The 24,003-nt window shown below is 35.0% G+C and overlaps 1 protein-coding gene across 1 annotated transcript in view; it reads right to left on the bottom strand.

The window, feature by feature from the left end:
- Positions 1 to 7,743: 7,743 nt before the first annotated feature.
- The window catches only part of LOC123629042 (membrane-bound transcription factor site-2 protease-like), a 59,498-nt gene continuing 43,238 nt past the window's right edge, over positions 7,744 to 24,003 (bottom strand). Inside the window, exons 4-8 of the mRNA XM_045538973.1 lie at positions 23,456 to 23,636; positions 17,863 to 17,957; positions 17,091 to 17,286; positions 15,474 to 15,549; positions 7,744 to 8,007 (exon numbers count right to left, since the gene is read on the bottom strand). Of these exons, the coding sequence (XP_045394929.1) occupies positions 7,788 to 8,007; positions 15,474 to 15,549; positions 17,091 to 17,286; positions 17,863 to 17,957; positions 23,456 to 23,636 (768 nt within the window). The 3' untranslated portion in view covers positions 7,744 to 7,787. The remainder of the gene's footprint in view (positions 8,008 to 15,473; positions 15,550 to 17,090; positions 17,287 to 17,862; positions 17,958 to 23,455; positions 23,637 to 24,003) is intronic.

Consider the following 24,003-nt stretch of genomic DNA (forward strand, 5'->3'; position numbering starts at 1 on the left):
AGGCTCTGCTTTTTTCTCTTATTTCTCTGCTCTTTCTCTGTGACTGACTTAATTGGAAGGTTTTATCTTCAGTCTCTGAGATTCTTTCTTCTGTTTGATCTATCATGTTCTTGAAGCCTTCCAGTGTGTTTTGTAGTGGCCTGAATAAATTCTTCATTTCTAGGAGTTTGGTTTGATTTTTCTTTAATATTTCAATGTCTTTAGTGAATTTTTCTTTCAAGTGCTGGATATTTTTGGTGGTTGCCTTGTGTTGGCTATCCTTTTTTTTTTTCTTTCATATTATTGAGTTTTCTTACAATCCATGTTTTCTTTTCTTTCTTTTCTTTTTTTTTTTTTTTTGGATACAGAATCTCACTGTGTTGCCCAGGCTAGAGTGCCGTGGCATGAGCCTCACTCACAGCAACCTCAAACTTCTGGGCTCTAGCAATCTTTCTACCTCGGCCTCCTGAGTATCTGGGACTACAGGTATGCCCCACCATGCTTGGTTAATTTTTTCTCCCTATATTTTTAGTTGTCCATATAATTTGTTTGTAATTTTAATGGAGACAGGGTCTCCCTCTTGCTTTGGCTGGTCTCAAACTCTTGAGCTCAAATGATCCACCCGCCTCAGCCTCCCAGACTGCTAGGATTATAGGCATGAGCCACCGTGCCTGGCCACAGCCTATGTTTGAAATTCTTCAGTCATTTTAGTGTTCTCAATTCGGTTAATATCCATTGCTAGAGAGTTGGTGTTCCTCTTTGGGTGTGTGTTTTCCATTTGAGTCTTCATACTTCCAGAGTTCTTTCACTGAGTCTTTCCCCTCCGGATCAGCCATTGCTTCCTACCTTTCAGATTTCATTTGGAAGGTTACATACCCTGTGTAGACTTTTTTTCCAGTGGATGCTGTAGGAGCAAGGCAGATCGCAGCTGTTGCCTATCAACCTGGGTATGTGCTCTTCTATTGTTGCTTGATCTGCCACTAGGGGGAGCCCCTAATATGTGGTTCAGGGTTTTACCACAGTTGGGAGGCAGCTCCTGGTGGGAGGGGTTATTTGGGGAGCCTGTTTCAGCCCTTTGCCAGGGCTTTTGTTCCATGACCATGGACCCCACTGTCGGCAGCCACCGATAGCAGAAATCCAGCCTCAGAGTTATGATCCTACTGCATGATCTAAACCAGTCTCATAAGCAAAGTCACTTGGCTGTCAACTATTGATCGGTGCCAAGGCCCCACAGATTCAGATTAGTTGCAGAGGGAAAATGGTTTTTCTTTTGTCACCCTACCTCCAGGGCTGTAGCCTACCACTTTTCAGCATGAAAAATGCTGGCTAGGTAGAGGCGGTGGTGCCCCAGTGTGCCCAGTGCCCCAGCGCCTGTATGTCCTGCAGGCATTAGCCTCCCCCACCCACCACCAGTAAGTTCTGCAGGCATTAGCCTCCCATACCGCAGTGCCTGTAAGTTCCCCATGAAAGCCTCCCACGACTAGGGAAGCACTCAGAATTCCGTCATCGAAATGGGCCTGCCTAGTTGACCATAGGTCATGTAAGGGCTGAGCTTCTCACAAGAGTCCCCAGGCTGGGTGAAGGGAGCTGCCCTGCACTGTATCACACCCCAGCAGCTGGGTTGTGGGCTCCCAAAATGGCGACCGCCCACCTGCAGAGTGCTAGTACTGGGGGCAACTGTTCAGGAGTTGGCAGGTGTCGGATTGGGAGGCTGAGTCATCAGGATGCCCCATTGTCTCTTGTATGCCACCCTCCCACAATCTCACACCTGTTAAGCAGGAGCTCTCCCTCTTTCTGACCCACCCTGAGCAGGCCTATTCATCCGCTGTGGTTTCCAGGTTAAAGTCCCCTATGTAGTGTTCACCTCCACTGAGCTGGACCTGCTGAGTGCCAGAGGCAAGTTACCTGTCTCCTAATTACCTCTAGTGGTAGCCCAGACCAGTCCATCCCCCACCCAGTGCAGTCCTGGCACAGAGCTCTGGGGAGTTCAAAATGCTTCCCACTATTGTCACCCGCCCACAGAGTCCCATGTCTCCCACTATGATTTTGCACTGACTTCAGGCAGATCCCTGTCTGGGTGGATGAGGAGGTCAGTGGGAAAGCAAGATGTTCTCCTATAGGTCTGGTCCCACCTCACTTGCTGGCCAGGCAGACACAGACATCCCATGCTCTACTCTCCATTTTTTTTCTCGCACGCTCCAGATTTTGCAATCTTATCTCACGTTCACCTTTTCTTTTTCCTGCTTTTTGTGTCCCACACTGATTCTCTGCCAATTCACAACACCGTTCCTGTGGGGCAGTGATCCACTCATGTGTAGCAGACTGAGATCTATGCCTCATTCTCTGGGAACAGGAATCCAAGAGTTTACCTCCACTCCACTATTTTTATCTCCCCATCCACAGCAAACTTCTTCATCAAAGCCTTTCAGACCAGGAAAGAATGGTACAACATATTCAAAATGCTGAAGGAAAAAAAATCAAGCCTAAAATATTATATCTTGCAAAAATATCCTTTAAACAAGAAGGAACAATAAAGATTTTTCATAAAAAAATGAAAGCTGAGGGATTTAATCAACCCCAACCCTGCTGTACAAGAAATGCTACAGGGAGTTCTTCAATCTGAAAAAAAAGGAGGTTAACAATCAATAAGAATAACCTTAAAGTAAAAAACAAATAAAAAAACTCCAAAAATCCGTACCTGGTAACAGTAAGTACAAAAATATAGAATACCCTATCACTGTAATTGTGTTCTGTAAACCACTCATACTTTGAATAAGAAGATTAAAAAATAACCTATGAAGTAAAATAAAACAACTTTTAAGAGCTAGATCAAAGAAAAAGATATAAATAGAACTACAAACTCAAAAAGTAGGGAGATAGAAAGAAAGTCTAGAGTTGTTTTTAGCTTTCTTTTTGAGTGTTTCTGGGGTTTGGGAGGTAAATAGTTATCATTGGTTTAAAATAATTGGTTGTAAGATGTTTTGCAAGCTTCAAGATAACTTCAAATCGAAACCTGCAATGGATACAAATAAAATAAAAAGTAAGAAATAAAACACACTACCAGAGAATCACTTTTACACAAATGAAGAAGGAATGAAAAGATGACCATAAACAATGGTCAAAATATGACCAGAAATCAAATAATACCATAGTGGCTGGAAGTTCTTATCAATCAACAATAAATTGACTATAAGGGGCTAACCTCTCTGATCAAGAGATAGAGTAAAAACATTGGAAAAACTCTTATAGACATTGGTCTAGGCAAAGAATTTATGAACAAGACCCCAAAAGCAATCACGGCGACAACAAAAATAAATAAATGGGAGCTGATAAAATTAAAAAGCTCTGCCCAGCCAAGAAAACTATTGTGAGAGCAAACAGACAACCTACAGAATGGGAGAAAATATTTCCATGCTACACATCCAGTAAAGGGCTGATAAGGATCTATATAGAACTCACGAAAATCAGCAAGAAATAGTCAATCAACCCTATCAATAAGCACCACGTGTACTCTCCATCAAATTGATTTCACTGATCGTCACCTAAGAGCATATTTACGAATAACATTGATGGGGTGTTGCGCAGATGTGGGTGAGGGAGGGGATGGGTGTGTACATACATAATGAGCGCTATGCACGCTGTCTAGGAGATGGACATATTTGAAGCTCTGACTGTGGGGGTCAAGGGCAATATATGTAACCTAAACTTTTGTACTGCCACAATATGCTGAAATAATAATAATAAAAAAATTGACTTTGTTTTCTCTTTCCCACACATTCTGATCAAGCGCCACAGTATTTTTTCCTTCCCCTTCAAAATCACATTCTTTGAGGGTATGTTCTGTATTTCCAGTCTCTTCATGAAAACACACCACCTTTTACTCAATCTACTACCACTTTGTTTCCACTTCTGCTTTTGCACTGAGGCTTATCTATGAACCTTTTGCTGTGAAATCTAACAGATTTTCTTTTAATTTATTCTACTTCAATTCTCAGAAATCTCCATAAAATTGATAATCACTTTTTCTGGACACTTTCCCTTTCTTGTTCTTTTAATATCAAACTCTCACTTGTGATTTTCTTCCTACTTTCCCAAAGATCTTTCTTTTTTAGTGTCCTTCTGCATCTTTCTTACCTAAATCCTGGTCTGAGAGCTCTATTCAAGGTCATCTTCTCTTTTCTTTTTATTCTTATATCCTTTTCCTAGGTTATCTTATCCACATTTGTCAGCACAATTACATAGGTGGGATACATCAGCTTAATACTGGTGTCTACAACTAATTTCTCCTGAGTTCCAGACTTTGATACAACTTTAAGAAAAATGTTTTACTGGTTTTTTAATAGAAATGGGCTTTTCACATTTTGAATATACATTTTTAAGTCCTTCCTCAACTTCAGGTTATATCAATATTTACAGTACTTTTCTCATACTAATTTTAATTATTTAAACATTTAAATCTTTAATCCACATGTGTATTTTGATATGGTGTAAACGACTCAACTTTGTGTTAGAGTAGCTTAAAAATTAAATGTTGTAAACAAAAAGATTAAATAGTTACAAATTTTTGGAAAAAAATGTGGTAAATGTACTCATTAAAGAGGGTTATTGTCATAAAAAGGATATCCATGCTTATTTACCTTAAAAATGTTTCTTGCCCCAAGAATGGAAAAACAAGCACCACATGTACTCTCCATCAAATTAGTATTAACTTACCAACACTTAAGTGCACATATAGTAACAACATTCATCGAGTATCTGGCAGGTGGGAGGGGGGAGGAGGAGATGGGTATATTCGCACCTAATGGGTGTGGTGCTCACTATCTGGCAGATAGACAGGCTTGAAGCTCTGACTCAGGTGGGGCAAAGGCAATATATATAACCTAAACATTTTTACCCCTGTCATATGCTGAAATAAAAAAAATAAATTTGATAGGCATCAACAGGAAAAAAACTTTTTCTTGTCTTTTCTAGTACTGAAGGCCAGTTCATAGTTAAAATGGTTGTAAAGTAATGTAGTTACTAGAAAACTTATTTTTGCCTCCCATTTTCTTACCGCATTTCCTCAACATGTGGTACTTATGAAAAAAAATCATTTAATGCTCATCTACTCCTAAAGCCGAAAACACATGTACTGAAGTTCAACCAAACATAAAAGGTAGTGTAGATCATCTGTTTTCTAGTGTTATTGGCTCCTAACTGTGCTGTAATGAGAACAGAGAAAAAAAGTGTAATGAAACGCTAATTTATCAGAAATTGTGCTGACTTCCGTATCTATTTTATTCGGATGGTGGCTTTTAGTAACACCGAATTTGTGTGTGCATGGGTAGGGGTGAGAGAATAGGGCTGAGAATAAGGGAGGAAATGCTAGTGTAGAAATTCAAGAAGAACCCAATTAAAATAATTTCTTTATGAAATTCCCAAACATGACCTAACTTACAAAAGACCTCTGTCAGGCACATGTAAATGAAAATACGATCTTTCTCAAACCAATGATTTCCAAGACAGAAGTGAGAGCACAGCAACATTATTTTAAAAACACTTTTCTTTTTGGGCATTCAATAAATACTACAGGAAAAAATGACCAAGAGTCACATATCCCCGAAACCCATGCCTGCAATTTACTGTTAGAACAAGGATCTATATGATAAATTATCAAAAGTTTGTGTCTTTACAAACTGAAAAAATTATATATGAATATATATTTATGCATTGCAGACAAAATGTAAACACTACAGCATAGAAACACTGAAAATAAAGTTTAACCGTTATTAACACTTTCTTAAATACTCAAGAAGTTTATTGTTTCTAATTGCTCTACAGAAACCAAATTGGATTTTTCCATAAAAAAGACAATTTGCCAGAGACACAAAGTATTGTATTTTTTTGTTTACAGTAAGTATATACAGTAAATCTTCGATACTAGGTAACATTAGTACATGGGTTTTCAATAAATACCATAGGATTAAATAGTGACTGAAAACCAGGTATCTTTGAAACACGTGTATAATTTACTGTGTGAATACTGACCTTTATAAGCAGTTATCAAAAGGTTATATTTAATTTCATGTCTTTGCAAAGCGAAGTATTCGGTAATTTTTAGCTTAAGTAGACACATGCTTTCCCTTTTGAGAAATAACACTACATGCCATCAATTGAAATACATTAAGCATTATGATATCTCATAGACTGTGGCAGATCTACAAAGACAGTTTTTGACACATTCAAGCTGGACAAAAATATTTTCTTTTTTATGTAATAAAACCTTACTTACATAACATAATCATTTGAATAAACTTGAAAAGTTTTATGCGACTAAAATATGATCTTAAATGACTGTTTACCTAATAGACAAATGCCCTATTTTCCTAAGACAGACCAATAATTTATCTGGTTTTAATGCTGGCATTAATTGGAGACCAGAAGTCATTAATAAAATGTTATAATTATATTGAGTACATAACTTAAGAAAAAAACTTGTGCTGAAATTTAAAAATATGTTAAAACAATTAAAATCTTTTGGTGCTTAAAACAGAGCTAAATGATTTGAAAAAGGCAACCCCATGCTATACCTCATTTAGTGAAATTAGATACATGACTGTTGATGAGTTACTGCCTTAAATGCACAAATCACGCATTTTCATCAAGAAAACAGAAGGTTTATACTCCTCAAAGACTAATATCTCCACAGTGGTCTTTTGACTTCCAATTTCCCAGGACTGTATCTCTAGTTTAAAAGACATTGAATAAGTTGTAGCTTTCAGGCCCAAGCTAGTTCCCTCTCAGATTTGGAAAAAAACATATTTGTACTTATGTGAGACCATTCTCACTGTACTAACAGATTACGTAAGACTCACAGAGGCGGTTTAGGGAATGATAAATGAAATGACTTGCTGTTTAATCACCCAACACAGGAAACCATGGGAGCAGCTCAAGACAGAGCATAGTTCAGGGTTTAAAGTCCTTGCTTCCTGAAGCAGGAACTAAGGATCTAGGCCCTACATGGCCTCAGCAAAATATATTCACAGTGGAAGAATTCTATGCCTCAAAGTTCTACAGAAAACAGTAGCAAGTATTTTTGAAGCATCATACTTTCCTTTTTCAGAAGACTTGGCTTACTTCTGGTATTTAATTCTAACTGCCTTGGAATGCTGTAGATCTGAGACACATCAAGCAGGCTATTCTGAATATCAAGGCTAGTGCTTTTACAGAGCTGCAGAAACCCATTACCACAGAGCCATTATTGTGGGGCAAAATATGTCTCATCAAATCTTAGGTATTATTTCCTGTTTTATTTATTTGGCATCATTGCACCAAGATTTTACCTTTCATGTCAACAGACTATTTTATTGAATTTTATTAATTTAATTATAATCAGACATCAGTTTTTAAAGAGTACAAAATAATACACCATTAAGTTTAAAAGTGCTTTTCAAACAAAACAAACAGCAAGAGATAAAGACCAAGAAAATGTTCACTTGGGAAAAGTCTGTCTCCTTCAAATCCTCACTAATGTTGCCTTTCCAAAACATTTTCCTGATTAATTCTACCCAACTCTGTTTTCCTTTATACTGTTGTGATAAAATATATAGTTATACAGACAATATTATATCACTTTTCAGTAAGTTCAGAAATTGTTCTAGAAACATCTGAGAATTTCGACACTAGATATGAGAGGAATTCAAAGTTGTTGGCTTTGATACAATTTTAAGGAAATTTATAAGTCCATGCCAAGTAAAGTTATCAATGGCAACAGATACTACCAAATAGCTATGTATTGTAAGTTAGATTCCAGCATATGAGTGCAATTACTATGCTGCAACCATCCAGAGCCCCAGTGTAACATTGGCAGCCAAAAGTACAGTGCCACCAAGCAAAATGAAAAATCCTATCAGATCTTTGACATCATTATCTCCAATCACTGAGGCAAGCGTGGCATCCAGGAAAGAGTTTAAAATCCACTGTCCATCCAAAGCAAAGCAGGGCACTGCATTACCAATAGCCAGAGCTCCTGACAGGGAAATCAGGTACCTGGTTAAAATCAGTTAAGGAGCAGATTGTAAGGTCTTAGAAACAGACACAATTCAGTGAGTCACAAAAGGGTATTCAGTATTACAGAAGACTGAATTACAGTTAATAGCTCTACTTTCTTTAAGTTTCTTTTCAATAATATAGGCCATTTCCTTCCTTTTACTTCTTTAAATAAACTAAAATTTATTTTTGAGAAGTTTTAGGTTCAAATCAAAATTGAGCATGAAGCAGTAGTTCCCATATATTTCCTATGCCCACCCACCCACAAGCTACATTGTTATCTACCTCTCACACTATCAAGGTGGATTTGTTACAAGCAATAAACCTACATATATACACACATCATATCATCATCTGTAGTATACATTAAAGTTCACTCTGGGTGTTATACATAGGTTTTGACAAATGTTTAATGACATGTATACTCTATTGTACCATCATACAGAACAGATACACTACCCCCCAAATCCTCTTTACTCTGCCAATTCATCCTCTCTTCTTCCAACTCCTGGTTTCCACTAACCTCTTCACTGTCTCCATGTTTCTGTCTTTCCAGAATGTCATATTCTCAGAATTATACAAAAGGTAGCCTTTTCAGATTGGCATTTTTCCACTTAATAATATGCATTTAACTTTCCTCCATGTCTTTTTGTGGCTGGATAGCTCATTTATTTTCAGTGTTAAATAATACTCTATTGTCTGGTTGTATCACACTTTACCCAGTAACCTAACAAAGGACATGGTGGTTTCTTCCAATTTTGGGAATTATGAATAAAGCTGGTATAAACATCCATGCATAGATTTTCATGTGAGAATGTTTTCAATACCTTTGAAAGTACCAAAACCCACACTTGTTGGATCATTAGGTAAGAGAATATTTAGTTTTGTAAGAAATTATTAAACTGTCTTCCCAAATGGCCATACCATTTTGCATTCCCACCAGCAATAAATGAGAGTTCCTGTTGTTTGACATCCTCACCAGCAATTGGTGCACTCATCTTAACCATTCTAAGATGTATGGAGCGGTACCTCATTTCAATTTGCAATTCCCCAAAGACTTAAGGTGCAGCATCTTCTCATATGATTATTAACTGCATATATCTTCTTTGGTGAGGTGTCTGTTTAGGTCTTTGAATCATTTTGTAATTGCTTTGTCTTCTTTTTTTAGGAACGGGGTATAGTTTGGAAAACAGTCCTTTATCTGGCACTTTTTTGCAGATATTTTCTCACAGTATGTGCCTTCTCTTTTCATTTCCTGATAGTGTCTTTAGCAGAACAGAAGGTTTTGTTTTAATGAGGTCTAGCATACTAATTCTTTTTTTCCTGAATTGTGTCTTTGATGTATTATATAGAAAGTCATCACCGCATACAAGGGCTTTCAGATCTCCTTTTAAAAGTTTGATAGTTTTGAGTTTTACACTTTATAATTCATTTCCAGTTATTTTCTTGTGAAGTGTTTAAGAGCTGTGCCTGGATTTTTTCTTTCTTTTTTCCTCTCCCTTTATTTATTTTCCTTTTTCTTTTTCCTTCTTTCCTTTTTTCTCCTTCCATCCTGCTTCCTTTGTTTCTATTTTTTCTCTTTCCTTTCTCTTTCCCTCTCTCTTCTTTCTTCCCTTCCAATTGTTTATTCTTTTGTTAATGCTACATTGTTTTGATTACTACAGTCTTTCAGTGTGTTTTGAAATTCACTAATGTCAGTTTTTTAACATAGTTTTCTTTCAATATTCTGTTGAATACTTACAGATCTTTTGCCTCTCCAGATAAACTTTAGAATTAGTTTTTTAATATCCACAAAATAACCTGCCAGGATTTTGACTGGGCTGCATTAAATCTACAGGTAAAGTGGGGGACACCTAAGATTATGACAATATTGAGTATTCCTTCCTATTCATGGACATATAGTATCTCCAGACTTATTTTGCTTTGTGTTCTTCTATCAGAGTTTGTAGTTTTGCTCATATAGACTTTGAACATATTTTCAACTTATATCTCAGTATTTCTTTTCATTTTTAATACAAATGTTATTTTTATTTCATGTCACAGATGTATATTATTGTTATATAGGCAATTTAGTTCCCTTTATTGTCTCATTGTGTAAGTTAGGGCTTCTAATATGACATTGAAAAACAGCTGTGAGGGAGGACATCCTTGCATGTTCTTGACCATACCATGAATACTTTCTCACCAGTAACTATAATATTAATTATAGGGTTTTTGTAGATGTTCTTCGTTAATTTGAGAAAGTCTGGATTACTAGTTTAATGAGAGGTTTTTTTCTTTTTTTTTCCCATGAAGGGGTGTAAGGTAATGCCAAATGTTCTTTCTGCATTGATTGATATATCAAGATACTTTTCTTCCCTTTAGCTTGTTGATGTGATGGAATACATTAATTTATTTTCAAATATTGAATCAGTTCTGCATATTTGTAATATTTTATCAAAGATTTTTGTATTTGTATTCATTAAGAGATACTGGTCAGTAGCGTTCTTGTTCTGTCTTTGGTTTTGGTAATATGGTGATGGTGGCTTCATTTTGAGTTACCAATTATTCCTTCTGTTTTTATTTTCTGAAAGAGATGGAAGAAATTGTAGTGAACAAATCTGAGTTTGTTATATTTGTTTTTGAATGTTACAACTTAGTGAATTATTTTCTTTAATAGATATGGGCTCATTCAAATTGTCAATTTCTACCTATGTGAGTTTTGGCAGATTGTGTCTTTCCAGAAATGGGTCCTGTTCATACAAATCATAAAACTTGTGGGCAGAGAGTTGCTAATATCATTCCTTTATTATTCTTTTAATGTCCACAGGATTTGTAGTATTGTCCCCTCTTTCATTTCTAACTGTAGCAATCTGTGTCATCTCTTTTTTTCTTAATTTTTCTACAGTCTTGTAGCTTGGTTGTTCTCTAATTTTATGTTTTAAAATTGATTCATGCTCAAATGTTTATTTTTGTTCTGTTTACTTTGGATTTAATTTGAACAGTGTTGTAGTTTTCCAGGGTGGAAGCTTATTGATTTTAGATCATTATTCTTTTTGAATAGACTCAATTAGTGATACAAATTTCCCTCTTAGCATTGCTTTTGCTGCATCACACATTTTTCTAAAAAGGCTGTATTTTAGTATTCACTGCTTTTTTTTTTTTCCCAGAAGAAATTGTTAGTTTCTCTAGAGATTTCTTCCTTGACGCAATTCCTTATTTTGAGGGATTTTCTAGTTATCTTCCTGTTACTGGTTTTTAGGCTAATTCCACTGGGATTTGAGAGCAGATGAAGTAATGTATAGATATTAAATCTATCCAGTTGATTGACAGGACCGAGTTCAAGTATGTCCTTACTTATTTCCTGCCTGTTGCGTCTGTCCATTTCTGATAGAGCAGTGTTTAAAGTCTCCAAGTATAATAGTGGATTCACTTGTTTCTTTTTGCAGTTTTATAAATTTTTGTCTCTGTATGCTGAAGCTCTCTGCTAAGTGCACACTAATTCCTACATCCTCTGGAGTACATACCCCTTCACCATTCTGTAATAATTCTCATTATCTCCGATAACTTTCCTCGCTCTGAAGTCTCCTCTGCCTAAAATATTGGCACTGTAACTTTCTTTCGATTGGTGCTAGCATGGTACATTTTTCTCCATCCTTCTACTTTTAATATTATTTAATTATACATAGTTGTATTTAAAGTAGGTTTCTTACAGATAGAACCTGTATTTGGAATCTGCTCTGACAATCTCTTTTAATGGGCAATTTAGACCACTGATGCCTCAAGTGAGTACTGATGTAGTTGGAGAAGTATTTTTCATATTTGTTTCAAATATGTTTCATATTTGTTGTGTATTTGTTGTCTTTCCTCTTTGTTTCAATTTTTCCTTCCATACTTTTCCAGACTTTTGTGGTTTTGAACATTTTATATAATTCAATTTGCTCTTTTTTGTTAGCATTATCAATTGTACTTCCTTAAAAAGATTTTAATTGTTATCATAGAGTTTGCAATATACATTGACAACTAATCCAAATAAACGTCAGAGAATACTGCATTACTTCATGGGCAACACAAATAAATTATATCAAAAAAGATTCCTAATACCTCCCTATCCCATGTGTCATTCATTTCACTTATGCAAAAGCATTTTTATGGTTGAACACATCAACAGTTGTTACATAAAAAATGTGAAAAAATGTATTTATCATTACTTATTCTTTCTTTAATGTTCTTCCTTTCTTCATGTAGTTCTGAATTTCTGACATATAATTTTCCTTCTTGCTGAAGCAATCGTTGTAACTTTTTTTTTCATAAGAATATTTACTGGCAACATATTTTCTTAATTTTGGTTTGTCTGTGACAGGTCCTTAATTTTTAAAAAGATATTTTACTAGGAGAAATAACTCTGGCTTGCTTTTCTTCTAAACACAAAATATTTCACTCAATTCACTTCTTGCTTGCATAATTCTAAGTAGTTGAGTATCTTTCTTATCTTTGATACTTTTTAGGTTAAGATTCCCCCCTCCCCCTGGGTTATTTCAAGATTTTTTGTGAAAAAAATCTTTGATCACTTGACGTTTTAACATGATAAGCCTGCATGTAGAATTTGGCATGCAGCCTGCTTAGTGTTCTCTGAGATTCTTTGTGGCTCGGTGTTTGACTTTAATGTGAGAAAATTCTCAGTTATAATTTTTCATATTTTTTTCTGTTCATCTCTCTCCTCCTGATATCTCCATTATACGTATGTTGTAAATTTTGTACACTTAGAGTTCTTGGATATTCTGGTTTTGTCAGTGTTTAGTCTTTTTTCCGTTTTCTTTTCAGTTTGAAATTTCTATTGTCAGATTGTCAAGCTCTGAGGGTCTTTCATCAGCCATGTCCTGTCTACTAATGAACCCATTAAAGGCATTCATTTATTATCTCTTACATTTTTTTTAAATTTCCATCTTTCTGCTTATATTCCATATTTGTTCATGCATGTTTTCCAATTTTTTCTATTAATTCCCTTAGCATATTATTCATAGTTTTGCTAAAACTCCTGGCCTGATAACTCCAATGTTCTTGACATATCTGACTCTAGCTTTGAGGCTTGTTCAGTCTCTTTAAGTATTCTGGCCTTTAGCATGTTTTCTAAGTTTTTTTTTTTTTGGAAGGTAGAGATGGTACGGTGGTTAAAAGGAACTGCCACAAATAAACCCTAGTTATGAGGTCATAAAATGTGGGGGAAAGAATTATTTAATCCTTTAATTAGGTCTCTGTGTTTTGGCAACCTGGAGCCCTAGGTGGTGATTTGCACCAGTGCCTCTCGCTTTCTCTTCTAAGGTGCAACAGGATGTCTAGGAGTTGGTGGGGTTGGGTATTTCCTTTCTCTTAGGTTGCTTAGGCTTGGGTAAAATAGTGGGTAAAATAGTTTCTGAGGGCAGGTCTTGATAAAAAATAAAAATGGTCGCATGCATTTCAAAGTGGTTCTTCTTTTCCTCCCTCTGCTGGAAGCACAAGAAGACATTTCTCTGGTATTCACTGTGAGGACCTGGCAGCATTCCTGAAAGTAATTCACACTAAGTGTGGCTCTCCTCTGTAACTGATACCTTTGTAGTTTGTCTTTTTTTTTTTTTTGAGACAGAGTCTCACTCTGTTGCCCAGGCTAGAGGGCCTTGGTGTCAGCCTAGCTCACAGCAACCTCAAACTCCTGGGGTCAGGCAATCCTCCTATCTCAGCCTCCCGAGTAGCTGGGACTACAGGCATGTGCCACCATGCCCGGCTAATTTTTCTCTCTCTATATATTTTTAGCTGTCTATATAATTTCTCTCTATTTTTAGTAGAGACGGGGTCTCACTCTTGCTCAGGCTGGTCTTGAACTCCTGAGCTCAAACAATCCGCCCTCCTCGGCCTCCCAGAGTGCTAGGATTATAGGTGTGAGCCACTGCGCCTGGCCCCTTTGTAGTTTTGTAACTTAAAAAAAAAAAAAAAAAAAAAACTCTCAAAGTGTTCCACACATTTTCCAGCAATTTGACAATCACAGTCTAGATTTTCCTATCGGAAAAATTGGTTCTTGTGGAAGTTTCTGTTCATGGGTTTCTACTCCAGTAAGACTTAATTATATCTACTTCTCCATCTTTCCAAATGTTTGGCAATCATTTTTCCCTATGAGTCAGTACTCTGACAGATCTAAAATGTCTGTGAGATTTAAAACAAGCTGATGATTTTTCAGTTTGTTTAGCTTTTTACTTGTTGGTAGAATGAATGCATTGGTGATTTTTAAGCTTCATACAGGCTGACCAGAAACCAGAAGTGAACATTCCCTTTTTAAAACTCGTCTATGAGAAATGAGTTTATACTGTTATGAAGTTCAAAACTTTCAAATAGATTAAAATAAATGCCAAGCATTTATATACTAAACTAATTTTTAATGAGTTTCCAAGAAGATAAGTTCAAAGCAGAGATCAACAAAATACAGTCCACAGACAAAACTCCTACTTATCATCAGGTTTTTGTAAAAAAGGATTTAATGCAACACAGTCATGCTTGTTCTATTTCATATATTGCCTACGATTGCGTTCATATTGACAACAGTAAAACTGAGTATTCGTGAAAGATATTGTATGGCCCATAAGTCATAAAAATATTACTATCTGGTCCTTTAGAGACAAAAGTTTGCTAAGCTCTGATATGTACCTTTAATAATATACCAAGAAAAAGAATTTTAAAATAAATGAGAAAATTATTTTTTATCTATATAAAGTATTTTATACTAGGAAACATAGGATTTTGATCCTTGAACGGTATTTAATTTTACAATAATCTATCAGGTTACAGCATAAAATCTGAGACAAAGCTGCAGACAACAAGACATATATATATATATATTTTTTTTTTCTTTTTTTTAAAGAACGATTCACTATTTCAATTTGCTTTTTATAAGGAAATCATTGAAAAAATCCAAGATGTTAAAACAATAAAAATAAAACTTTCAAATTGTTTAGTTTATTCAAATTCTACGTAATAATCAATTTTTAAAATATATATCTTTAAACATAAAAATATGCCACAGAGCCCAGTTTTTTTGTTTTTTGTTTTTTAATAGTGGACACTAGTTGCAATTTCCTTACCCATTCCTCCTTAGAACCAGTGAAATAGATTTATACAATTCCTGATAATGCATATGAATCTCCCATTTAGGCAGAATTGCTGCCTTCCTAGACTGAGGTTTTCATCTCCTTTTTACTTAAAAGAAAAATTAGAGATCTGTACAGCCAACTCTCAATTTGTATTCTGGGTTTGTTCCCTTTCATCATAATCTTTCCTCATCCCTTATCAATCTTTCTCCTCTAACTTTATCATAATTTGATTCCTTTCAACAGTAAAGCCACTTTTAAAACTGATCAATTATAATTAATACTTGTAAGGTCTATGAAGGCTATAACCACGACAAGACTGCTCAAGCTACAAGTAGTACACTTTTAAACATTTCACACTAGAAAGGATACTTGACAAATGTCTCCACAATCACTGGCAGATCTATGCTTAGAAAGTTGAAACGAGGGATAAAACTGGTTACGCTTACTGAAAGAGAAAAAAAAGTTATTCATACCACATAAGAAAAACATTATGAATTTTATCAACGTTTAGCCAGACTTTCCAAATTATGGCCCAATATTGAGCTAGCCTATCTCTTCCCCATTGTATGCAGACAGGCTATATGCCTCACATACACAAACTAATGATTGTGCTAAAGCATATAACACAAAGCAACACAATGTAGTAATTTGGTATGGTTACCAAATGCAGAACATGACTGGAAAATATATACTAGAATTTAATAAAAATGACTATACTCTTTAAACATTAAAATTATATTTACTACAATTATATTATGTCACTTAACATCTTTTGCTAGTTATTATCTTCACTGCTTAAACAAGCAACAAGAAGAGGGCATTATTAAAGTCTTTTCCCCTCTGTATTTCACAATCCAGTGTTTTTCAAACATTTAAAGCTCCTTTCCTGTAATTATGTAGAACCCACGGGACATACTTCTGAATTACTCTAATTGGTAGTACTGCTTCATTCACGATGCATTTAATAGTTGAACTCTAGAGTTACTTAGCAACAAACTAATAAGGAGGATGATCCAGATTGTATCTATTAGTATGAGTATAAAATGAGAAACCTTTTTAAAGAAATGATTCAAATGTCTATCAACTGATGAATGGATAAATAATACAATATACCTATATAATGGAGTATTAGCCCTAAAAAGGAGTGAAGTAATGACAAATGCTACAATATGCATGAATCTTGAAAAAACTATGCTAAATCTGATACAAAAGGTTACAAATTGCTTCATTTCACTTATATGAAATATTCAGAATATGCAAATATACATATAAAGTGATTATGGTTGCCAAGGTTTGGAGAAAAGGAAAAACGGGGATAATTGCTACTGAGTACTGAGTACAAAGTTTTCTTGAGAAGTGATAAAAATGTTCTAAAATTGTGGTGACAGTTTGTGCAACTCTAGAAATATACTAAAAGCCAATAATTTGTATACTTTATGCGGATGAGTTGTATGGTATGTGAACTGTATTTCAATAAATCTTTTATTTAAGAAAGTAACACAAATTAAAGCAATATGAGCTACACTGTATGATCTTCAGCCATATGGAGAAGTTATATACTGAGCCCCATATTACCACTATTAAACAGTTATACTGGCCCCATTTTGAAATTGTATTTATGCAAAATTTATGTGAAAATTACTTCTTGGTTACATCTCTCTGCATCCTGAAATTCTTTAAAGCATGTTGCTCTTGCCATCATTTTGAGGAACTTGAATAAATTTTATAAGCATGTATTTGCTATGGGCATAAAAGGTGGTGAAGAAAAAATGTTATCCTTGGGCAGGGATGGGTTTTAGCTGCATCTGGCCTTATAAATTCAGAATTTTGCCTCCTGCCTAACATTCATTTAATGTTTATTAAATACAAGTTAACAAAGCTTTGATAAGTGGTAAGTCATAAAATCAGTGCAAGAATTGACACTGAGTTTCCACCACTGTGAGTATGTATGATAGTGATTTTCTGAGGATCTACTAGGATACCTACCCATGTAGTGAAGGTGCAGTGGATGTCCTATGTACAATGTATCAATTTGAGACGAATGTTTCACTTTCATTAAGCGAGTGTGAATTTCCAAAGATGGCACTATACAGAAACTTGCAGTTGATCCTTTTTTACAATCTTTATTGGTCCTACAAACTTTGGTGGCTTCAACTGCTTTCCGGGCAGGCAGACATCCGTGCTGGGAACAAAGTATTAATTAGTCAAGTATAAGTGATTTATTAACAAAAAAATCCAAGTTAAATGCCTTCTATATCTTTTGTGTCATCTAGCATAATGGTAATGTAGCTTGTATAAAACATAAGACATTTATGTATATCTACTACAAACTGGATTCAAGTAGAATATGGACCAAATAAGATAATTTCATTATAATATTTTAAAGATTTTCAAAGAAATGTAACATTTAAAATGTACAGATTTTGTAATGAGTACACATGGACATAGAGAGTGGAATAATACACATTGCAGACTCAGAAGTGCACAGGTTGGGAAAGGGGTGTATAATGAGAAATTACCTAATGGTTACCGTGTACACTAACTGGAGGTTACACAAAAAGCTATGCAATATATCCATATAACAAAATCTGTACCTCTATTCCATAAATCAATAAAAAAATGAAATGTACAGATTTTAACAAATGGTTAAAATAAAGAGGGTAAAAGAGAAAATTTTCAAAGATCCTACTTTAATTCTACATATTTATTTTCATAATAATTACATAAGTCAAAGAAAACCATTTTAGGAATAACTTACCAAACGTTTATTAAGATTATTTCTGTAGGAGAAGCACACATCTGTGAGGCTGTGATTGTTGCAACATTCAATTGAACCATCTAGCCGTTTGTATGCTAAAGAGAAATAGTTTTAGAATCTGTTTTATGGAAGTATATTTGTAATCACAATTTTTCTTTCAAGGCAAAATAGACTAAATAAAACAGTATATGAATTCAGAAACAACTATATAGAGCTCAGTTTGATTCTACTTGTTGTAGTGTTTTATATTACATGATGGAAAAGGAATATATCCAATTTCTAATCAAGAAGTAACACTATTTTCAAATAAATGTACACACCCATACAACCAGAGTGTAAGGATCTCATTAGGTTTCATGGTAATATTTGTTGTTTGTCAATCTTGAATATTTAATGAGCTGTTATTATATGTACATATGTTACCAACCAAATCTTACTGTAATATATAAATGATGTTCTATTCCTCATCAGCAATTATTTTTTAAAATTAATTAATATCTAACACCAATTTCTCATGGAGGACTGTACAAACATAATTGGAAGTAAAAAAAGAGGAAATACTGGTAATATTGTTGACACACGTTGATACAAGTGAGTACTAAGATTGAAAATATAAAAGCCTACAGGGGTCACACATATCAAATAAATGAAGCAGATATGTGTGGAAAACAATAAGAACTAAATAGCACAATCCCCCTTTCTAAGGGGTTTAGTCAAGCCACTCAACTGGCACATCAGTGTTGCCAGATTCTTCCCAAGAGAAGCCAGATATTCTGGACTTTTATATGAAGTCTACTCATTTCTAAACATTGACAAGCAATTCAAATTAAAACAAAAAATACTATGCATGTCAAACTTGGCATATCTGTTGGTACTGGATTTGGATTTTAGGTTACCACATGTTGGATCTCTAAGTTAGGCTTTGTTATATGGTGATAATTTCAACCAAATCCATGGTTGTGCTCTACCTGGCAAAATTTAGTGCATGCAAAATTTTCCAATAAATATTAATATTTTAGTTTCCATGAGGCAACTAAACTCAACATTTTTCTATTGACTTTACTCATCTACTTTCAGAATTTTTCTAGTAATCAAATAAAGCAGTTTTTTATTGACTCGATTGTTAATCTACAATATATAATTATAATCTATAAATTATAATTTGTAATTAAGAATTATATGGATGCTACAGATAATTTTTACATTAAAACATTTCTATCAGTCAGGAAATGCCAATCCAATTCCATTTTCTATTAATCATGAGAGGCCAGTCCAACTGAACACTATAATGGGAGGTCCAGGAACATTCCAGGAATATTCATTAAACTGTGAGAGATAGTCAGACAACCCCAGTATAGAAGACAGTTAGGAAATGTTAAGTCTAGAAGTTTCATAATTTCACTACAGAAAGAACCTCTACAATCTTAATGTACTATGTACATTCAGAAAGTGTACTGAATTCTATTCTAAATTTGATATGAATATCTCTTGATTGTTGGCCTCAAATTTGGGCATATCATTCACAACTAATTCATAAGGAAAGACAAAAAAAGCTGCCTAAATGAATATAAACTGCTGCTAATCCATGGCTGCCTTAGCTTGGGCTTCCATAACAAAATACCACAGACTGGGTAGCTTAAACAACAGAAATGTATTTTCTTGCAGTTATGGAGGATAGAAGCCCAAGATCATGTTGCCAGTGTGGTCCACATCTGGTGAGGGCTCTTTTCCAGGCTTGCTATTGGCTGTCTTGTTTTTGTGTCCTCAAAAATCAGAGAGAGAGAGAGAGAGAGAGAGAGAGGGAAAAAAGTTCTAGTCTCTCTTCCTCTTCTTATAAAGACATTAATCCTTTTGGGTTGGGTTCCACTATTACGACCTCATTTAACATTACCTACCTATCTCCAAATACAGTCATATTGGGGGTCAAGTCTTCAACATATAAATTTGGGTGGGTCACAATTCAGTTCAGAACTTTCTGCTCTTAGCCACACAAAATTCATGCCCCTCTCATGTGGAAAATAATCATTCCAGCATCAACTCCAAAGTCCAAAGTCCAAAGTTTCATCTAAATACCATCTAAACTAAATATGAGAGAGAATTGAGGTATGATTCATACTAAGGCAAAATTCTTCTCCAGCTATAACTTAGGAGACCAATTTATGTCCAAAAAACAATAGCAAAACATATAGAATAGTTATTCCCATTTCAAAATGGAGGGATCAGAAGAAAACAAAAGGGCTAATGGGTCTGACAGAAGCCCAAACCTTAGTAACACAATTTCCATGAGATATTAAGGCTTGAGAATCATCCTCTTTGGCTTGGTTTGACCCCTAGCCCTGGAAGGGCAGCAGTGTTAAACCCACAGTCCAATGTAGCCTTTGTAGCTTTGTCGTTGTGGGGTTCCATCCCCAAGGCTCTGAGTGCCCCAACACCATGGCTCTGTAGGACATTTCTGCCCTCACACCTTTAGATGAAGCATATATTGTCTGCCAAAACCAAGGTGATCCAAATCTCTGACTTGCCTTCCAGGTTGTATTTCCCTCTTCTTGAAGAACAACCCATGTTTACAGCTGAATAGTTCTGTCAAGTGAAAGAAGGCAATTTTATCCCATCTCTGTTCTCTTCAGTTCAAACTGGCTGGGTTTCAGTTCATGCTTTCTCATTGTTTTGCAATATATATAGGCAAAATTCTCCAGATCTTTCAGATTTGATGCCTTTTTGCTTAACAATTCTATCTTTGAGTAATCTCTCTCTCCTCAAATTTAAGGATAAGCAGCCAGAAAGAAACAAGAAAATCCCTCAACACATGGCTTAGAAATCTCATCAGCTTAATGTCCATTTTCACCATTAACAAGTCCTATCTTACAACACAAAATAAACATTGTTCAGCCAACTTTTCTGTACTTTAAAATAAAGATGGCCTTTTTACAGTGTCCAATAACATATTCCTTATTTCTGATATTTTACCAGAATGAGTCTAGCCCTGTCATTAAAATTACTCCATAATTTTACTAACATTCTGTTCATGGCAATCTAAGCTTCTTCCAGCATTCACCTCAAAACTCCTCCAGCTTCCACCCTTTACCCAGTTCCAAAGCCACTTTCATATTTTTAAGTACTTGTTACAATAGAACCCCACTTTTGATAACAAAATTTGTCTTAGCTCAGGCTGCCATAACAAAATACCACAGACTGTGTGGTTTAAACAACATAAATTTATTTTGCCACAACCTTGGACATGATCAGGGTGTGAACTGAGTCAGTTTCTGGTGATGGCTGTCTGCCTGGCTTGCTGCTGGCCTTCCTCTTGCTGTGTTCTCATGTGTGTGTATGTGTGAGAAAAAGAGGTTTAGCCTCTTTTCCTTTTCTTATAAGAATACCTTACTAGATTCAGTTCCATCTTTACGACCTCATTCAACCTTTCTTATTTCCTTATAAGGTTCCTATTTTCAAATACGTTCACATTAGTTAGGGCTTCAATTTATGAATTTTGAGGGGCAAAAATCCAATTCATAGCTTCAGTGGCCAGCCCTGTCATTAAAATTACTCTAATATATACGTTAAGTGATTTTGTAGTCACTAAGGTTCCCGTTAGAGGTACATCTATTGATTAATGAGTTAGGTTAGTCTTTGTAGTTCAACATAGTTTGTAAGAAGTATAGAAAAGTTATAAAAACTTAAAAGTATAAAATAATGGATTATTTTTCTTAATGAAGACCATATTGCAAATTATATACTGACTTCTGCCATTTAAGGTTTTAGAAAACATTAACAATCTCTCAAAGAAAAATCAATTTCACTAACATTTCCACATTAAATAATCAGGTATGCCAACTAAACAATCTCAATGTCAATAAAAATAAGCTACAAGCAGACACTGTGTACCTCGTTAAATGGTGTAATATTTGCAGTCAATTTTAAAATAGGTTTATGAGTCTAGCAAAGTCTACAAATCACTTCATAGGGAATTTGGAGGACAGATACAAACCAGATAAATCCAGATCATGGGAACTTCTACAAAACAATGACTGTTTCTTCAATAGATAGATGGCATTCCAGTACATGGGACTGAAAACTGTGGTACATTAAAGGAGATTTAAAAGACACAGCAATCAAATGAAACAAACCAACTCTAAAGACAGTTAGGAAAACTGAACACAACTTGAGAGCCAGGAAGTATTTGTAATCTTTTTAGGTGTGATAAAAATACTGTGGTTACCTTTTTAAAAAGTCTTATCTATTAAAGATCCATACTGACTTTAATGGTAAAGTCAGGACGCCTGTTTTAAAACACGCTGAAAAAGATTAGGTGATGATTAGATAAAAAGATTGGTAAGATGTTCATAACTGTTGAAGCTCAAAGAAAAATTTATGGAGGTTAATTATGCTATTCTCTTAACTTTTAATATATGTTTAAAAGTTTTTGCAAAACAGTTTAAAAATGATTTGTATTTGGAATAAAATGTTTTTCAATTCATTCTTAGAGCTTTTCCTTTGCCATATATAATACTTTACTAAAATTTATTCTGGCTCTGTAAATCACACTTCTTAACAACAGTAGCTACAGACAAGCATCCCGGGCATTTCCAGACATTAAGACACAGTCTGTGAGCATAACTTGCATTTTTAATATCATCAATAAAATGAGATCCTATTAATACAATTTTGCAGAAGCAGCTGGAGGGCTGATATTCGGAGCTGAAGGCACATCAACACATCAGCATAATTTGAAGGACTACCACCTCATGTCATGATGATTTCCTCTTTATGCCTGCCTCATAAAGTGACTCTATTCCAGTTGCCTTTGGACATGCCACCATTCATACAGCTAATACTTGCATCAGACTGCAATTCTGGACTTCTCTTTAGTGTGTGTGGTGCCACCTTTTCTGTTTCTCTCTCTTTGTTCTCTCTGTCTTTTTTTTTCAACCAGTATCTCACTCTGTCACCCTGGATAGAGTGCAGTGGTATCATCATAGCTCCCTGCAACCTCAAACTCCTGGGCTCAAGTGATCTCCTGCCTCAGCCTCCTGAGTAGCTGGGACTACAGGTAAACCATCATATCTGGCTAATTTTTCTATTTTTAACAGAGACAGAGTCTTGCTCTTTTTCAGCCTGGTCTTGAACTTCTAAACTAAAGCAATCCTCCCACCTCAGTCTTCCAGAGCAGTAGGATTATAGGCATGAGCCACTGTTCCTGGCCCCCATGAAAATTCTTGATGAACATTAAAGTAATATAGGATGTTCATGTTCGGTTATATCAGTTATTTAGTAATTAACTGTCAGTATTTCATCTATTCTGAAATAATCTTAAGGAAAGTTCATTATATATATTTATATAAACATAGATTGAGATAGTATCATACATAGATCGTGTATTTAGCTATTGAAATTTAGTTATTGGTCATAGTAAGCTTGAATGCATAAAGAATTTGATTCTGGTGTCCTGAAACTTGTCTAGCAAAGAAAACATACATATTAGTATCCATTTAAAAATCAGAATAAAATAAATCTATAGACATATTCAAAGGATCAGTCTATGGCAAATATTGGTGCTTATAACATTAAGTTATATTGAAAAAAATATACACACCTCTAACAGGGATGCTTAATTGCTGTAAAGTTGATGTACTTATACAGTATCCAATCTGAGGCTTAGAGGCTATATTATCTAGACATTCATTCCAATCTTGCACATTAGTGACAGGACAATCCTGTAGATAGGTGATAAGGTCTCCCACAAAAAGGCCTCTGGGTCCAATGGCAGGTGAGTCCTTAGGGAAGAGGGCAAAGCCAAATCAGACTATGTGTGTAGACAAGCTATGAATAATCTGAGAAAACAATAAAATTTTTTAAAAATAAGATTAAATAAGTAGAATACTTTGAATAATGGAAAAAATACTAATTGAAACGGCTTTGGTCAAAGACATAGAATATTAGAAAAGTCTAAGATTTTCAATGTTTGGCAACTGCAAAAAAAATCCATTTGCTGATATGGAACATTAAAATGATAACAAAATCTTTCCCAGACTGCTAATTAACTTTTGTGTTGGTGTGAAATTAGTCATTATTTTCCTGTGTAGACTTTACTTTCCTACTTTCTGAATGGATAAATCTATAAAATAATTTCTTACATAAACA

Source organism: Lemur catta, chromosome Y, assembly GCF_020740605.2.
Source record: "Lemur catta isolate mLemCat1 chromosome Y, mLemCat1.pri, whole genome shotgun sequence".
NCBI classification, from domain to species: Eukaryota; Metazoa; Chordata; class Mammalia; order Primates; family Lemuridae; genus Lemur; species Lemur catta.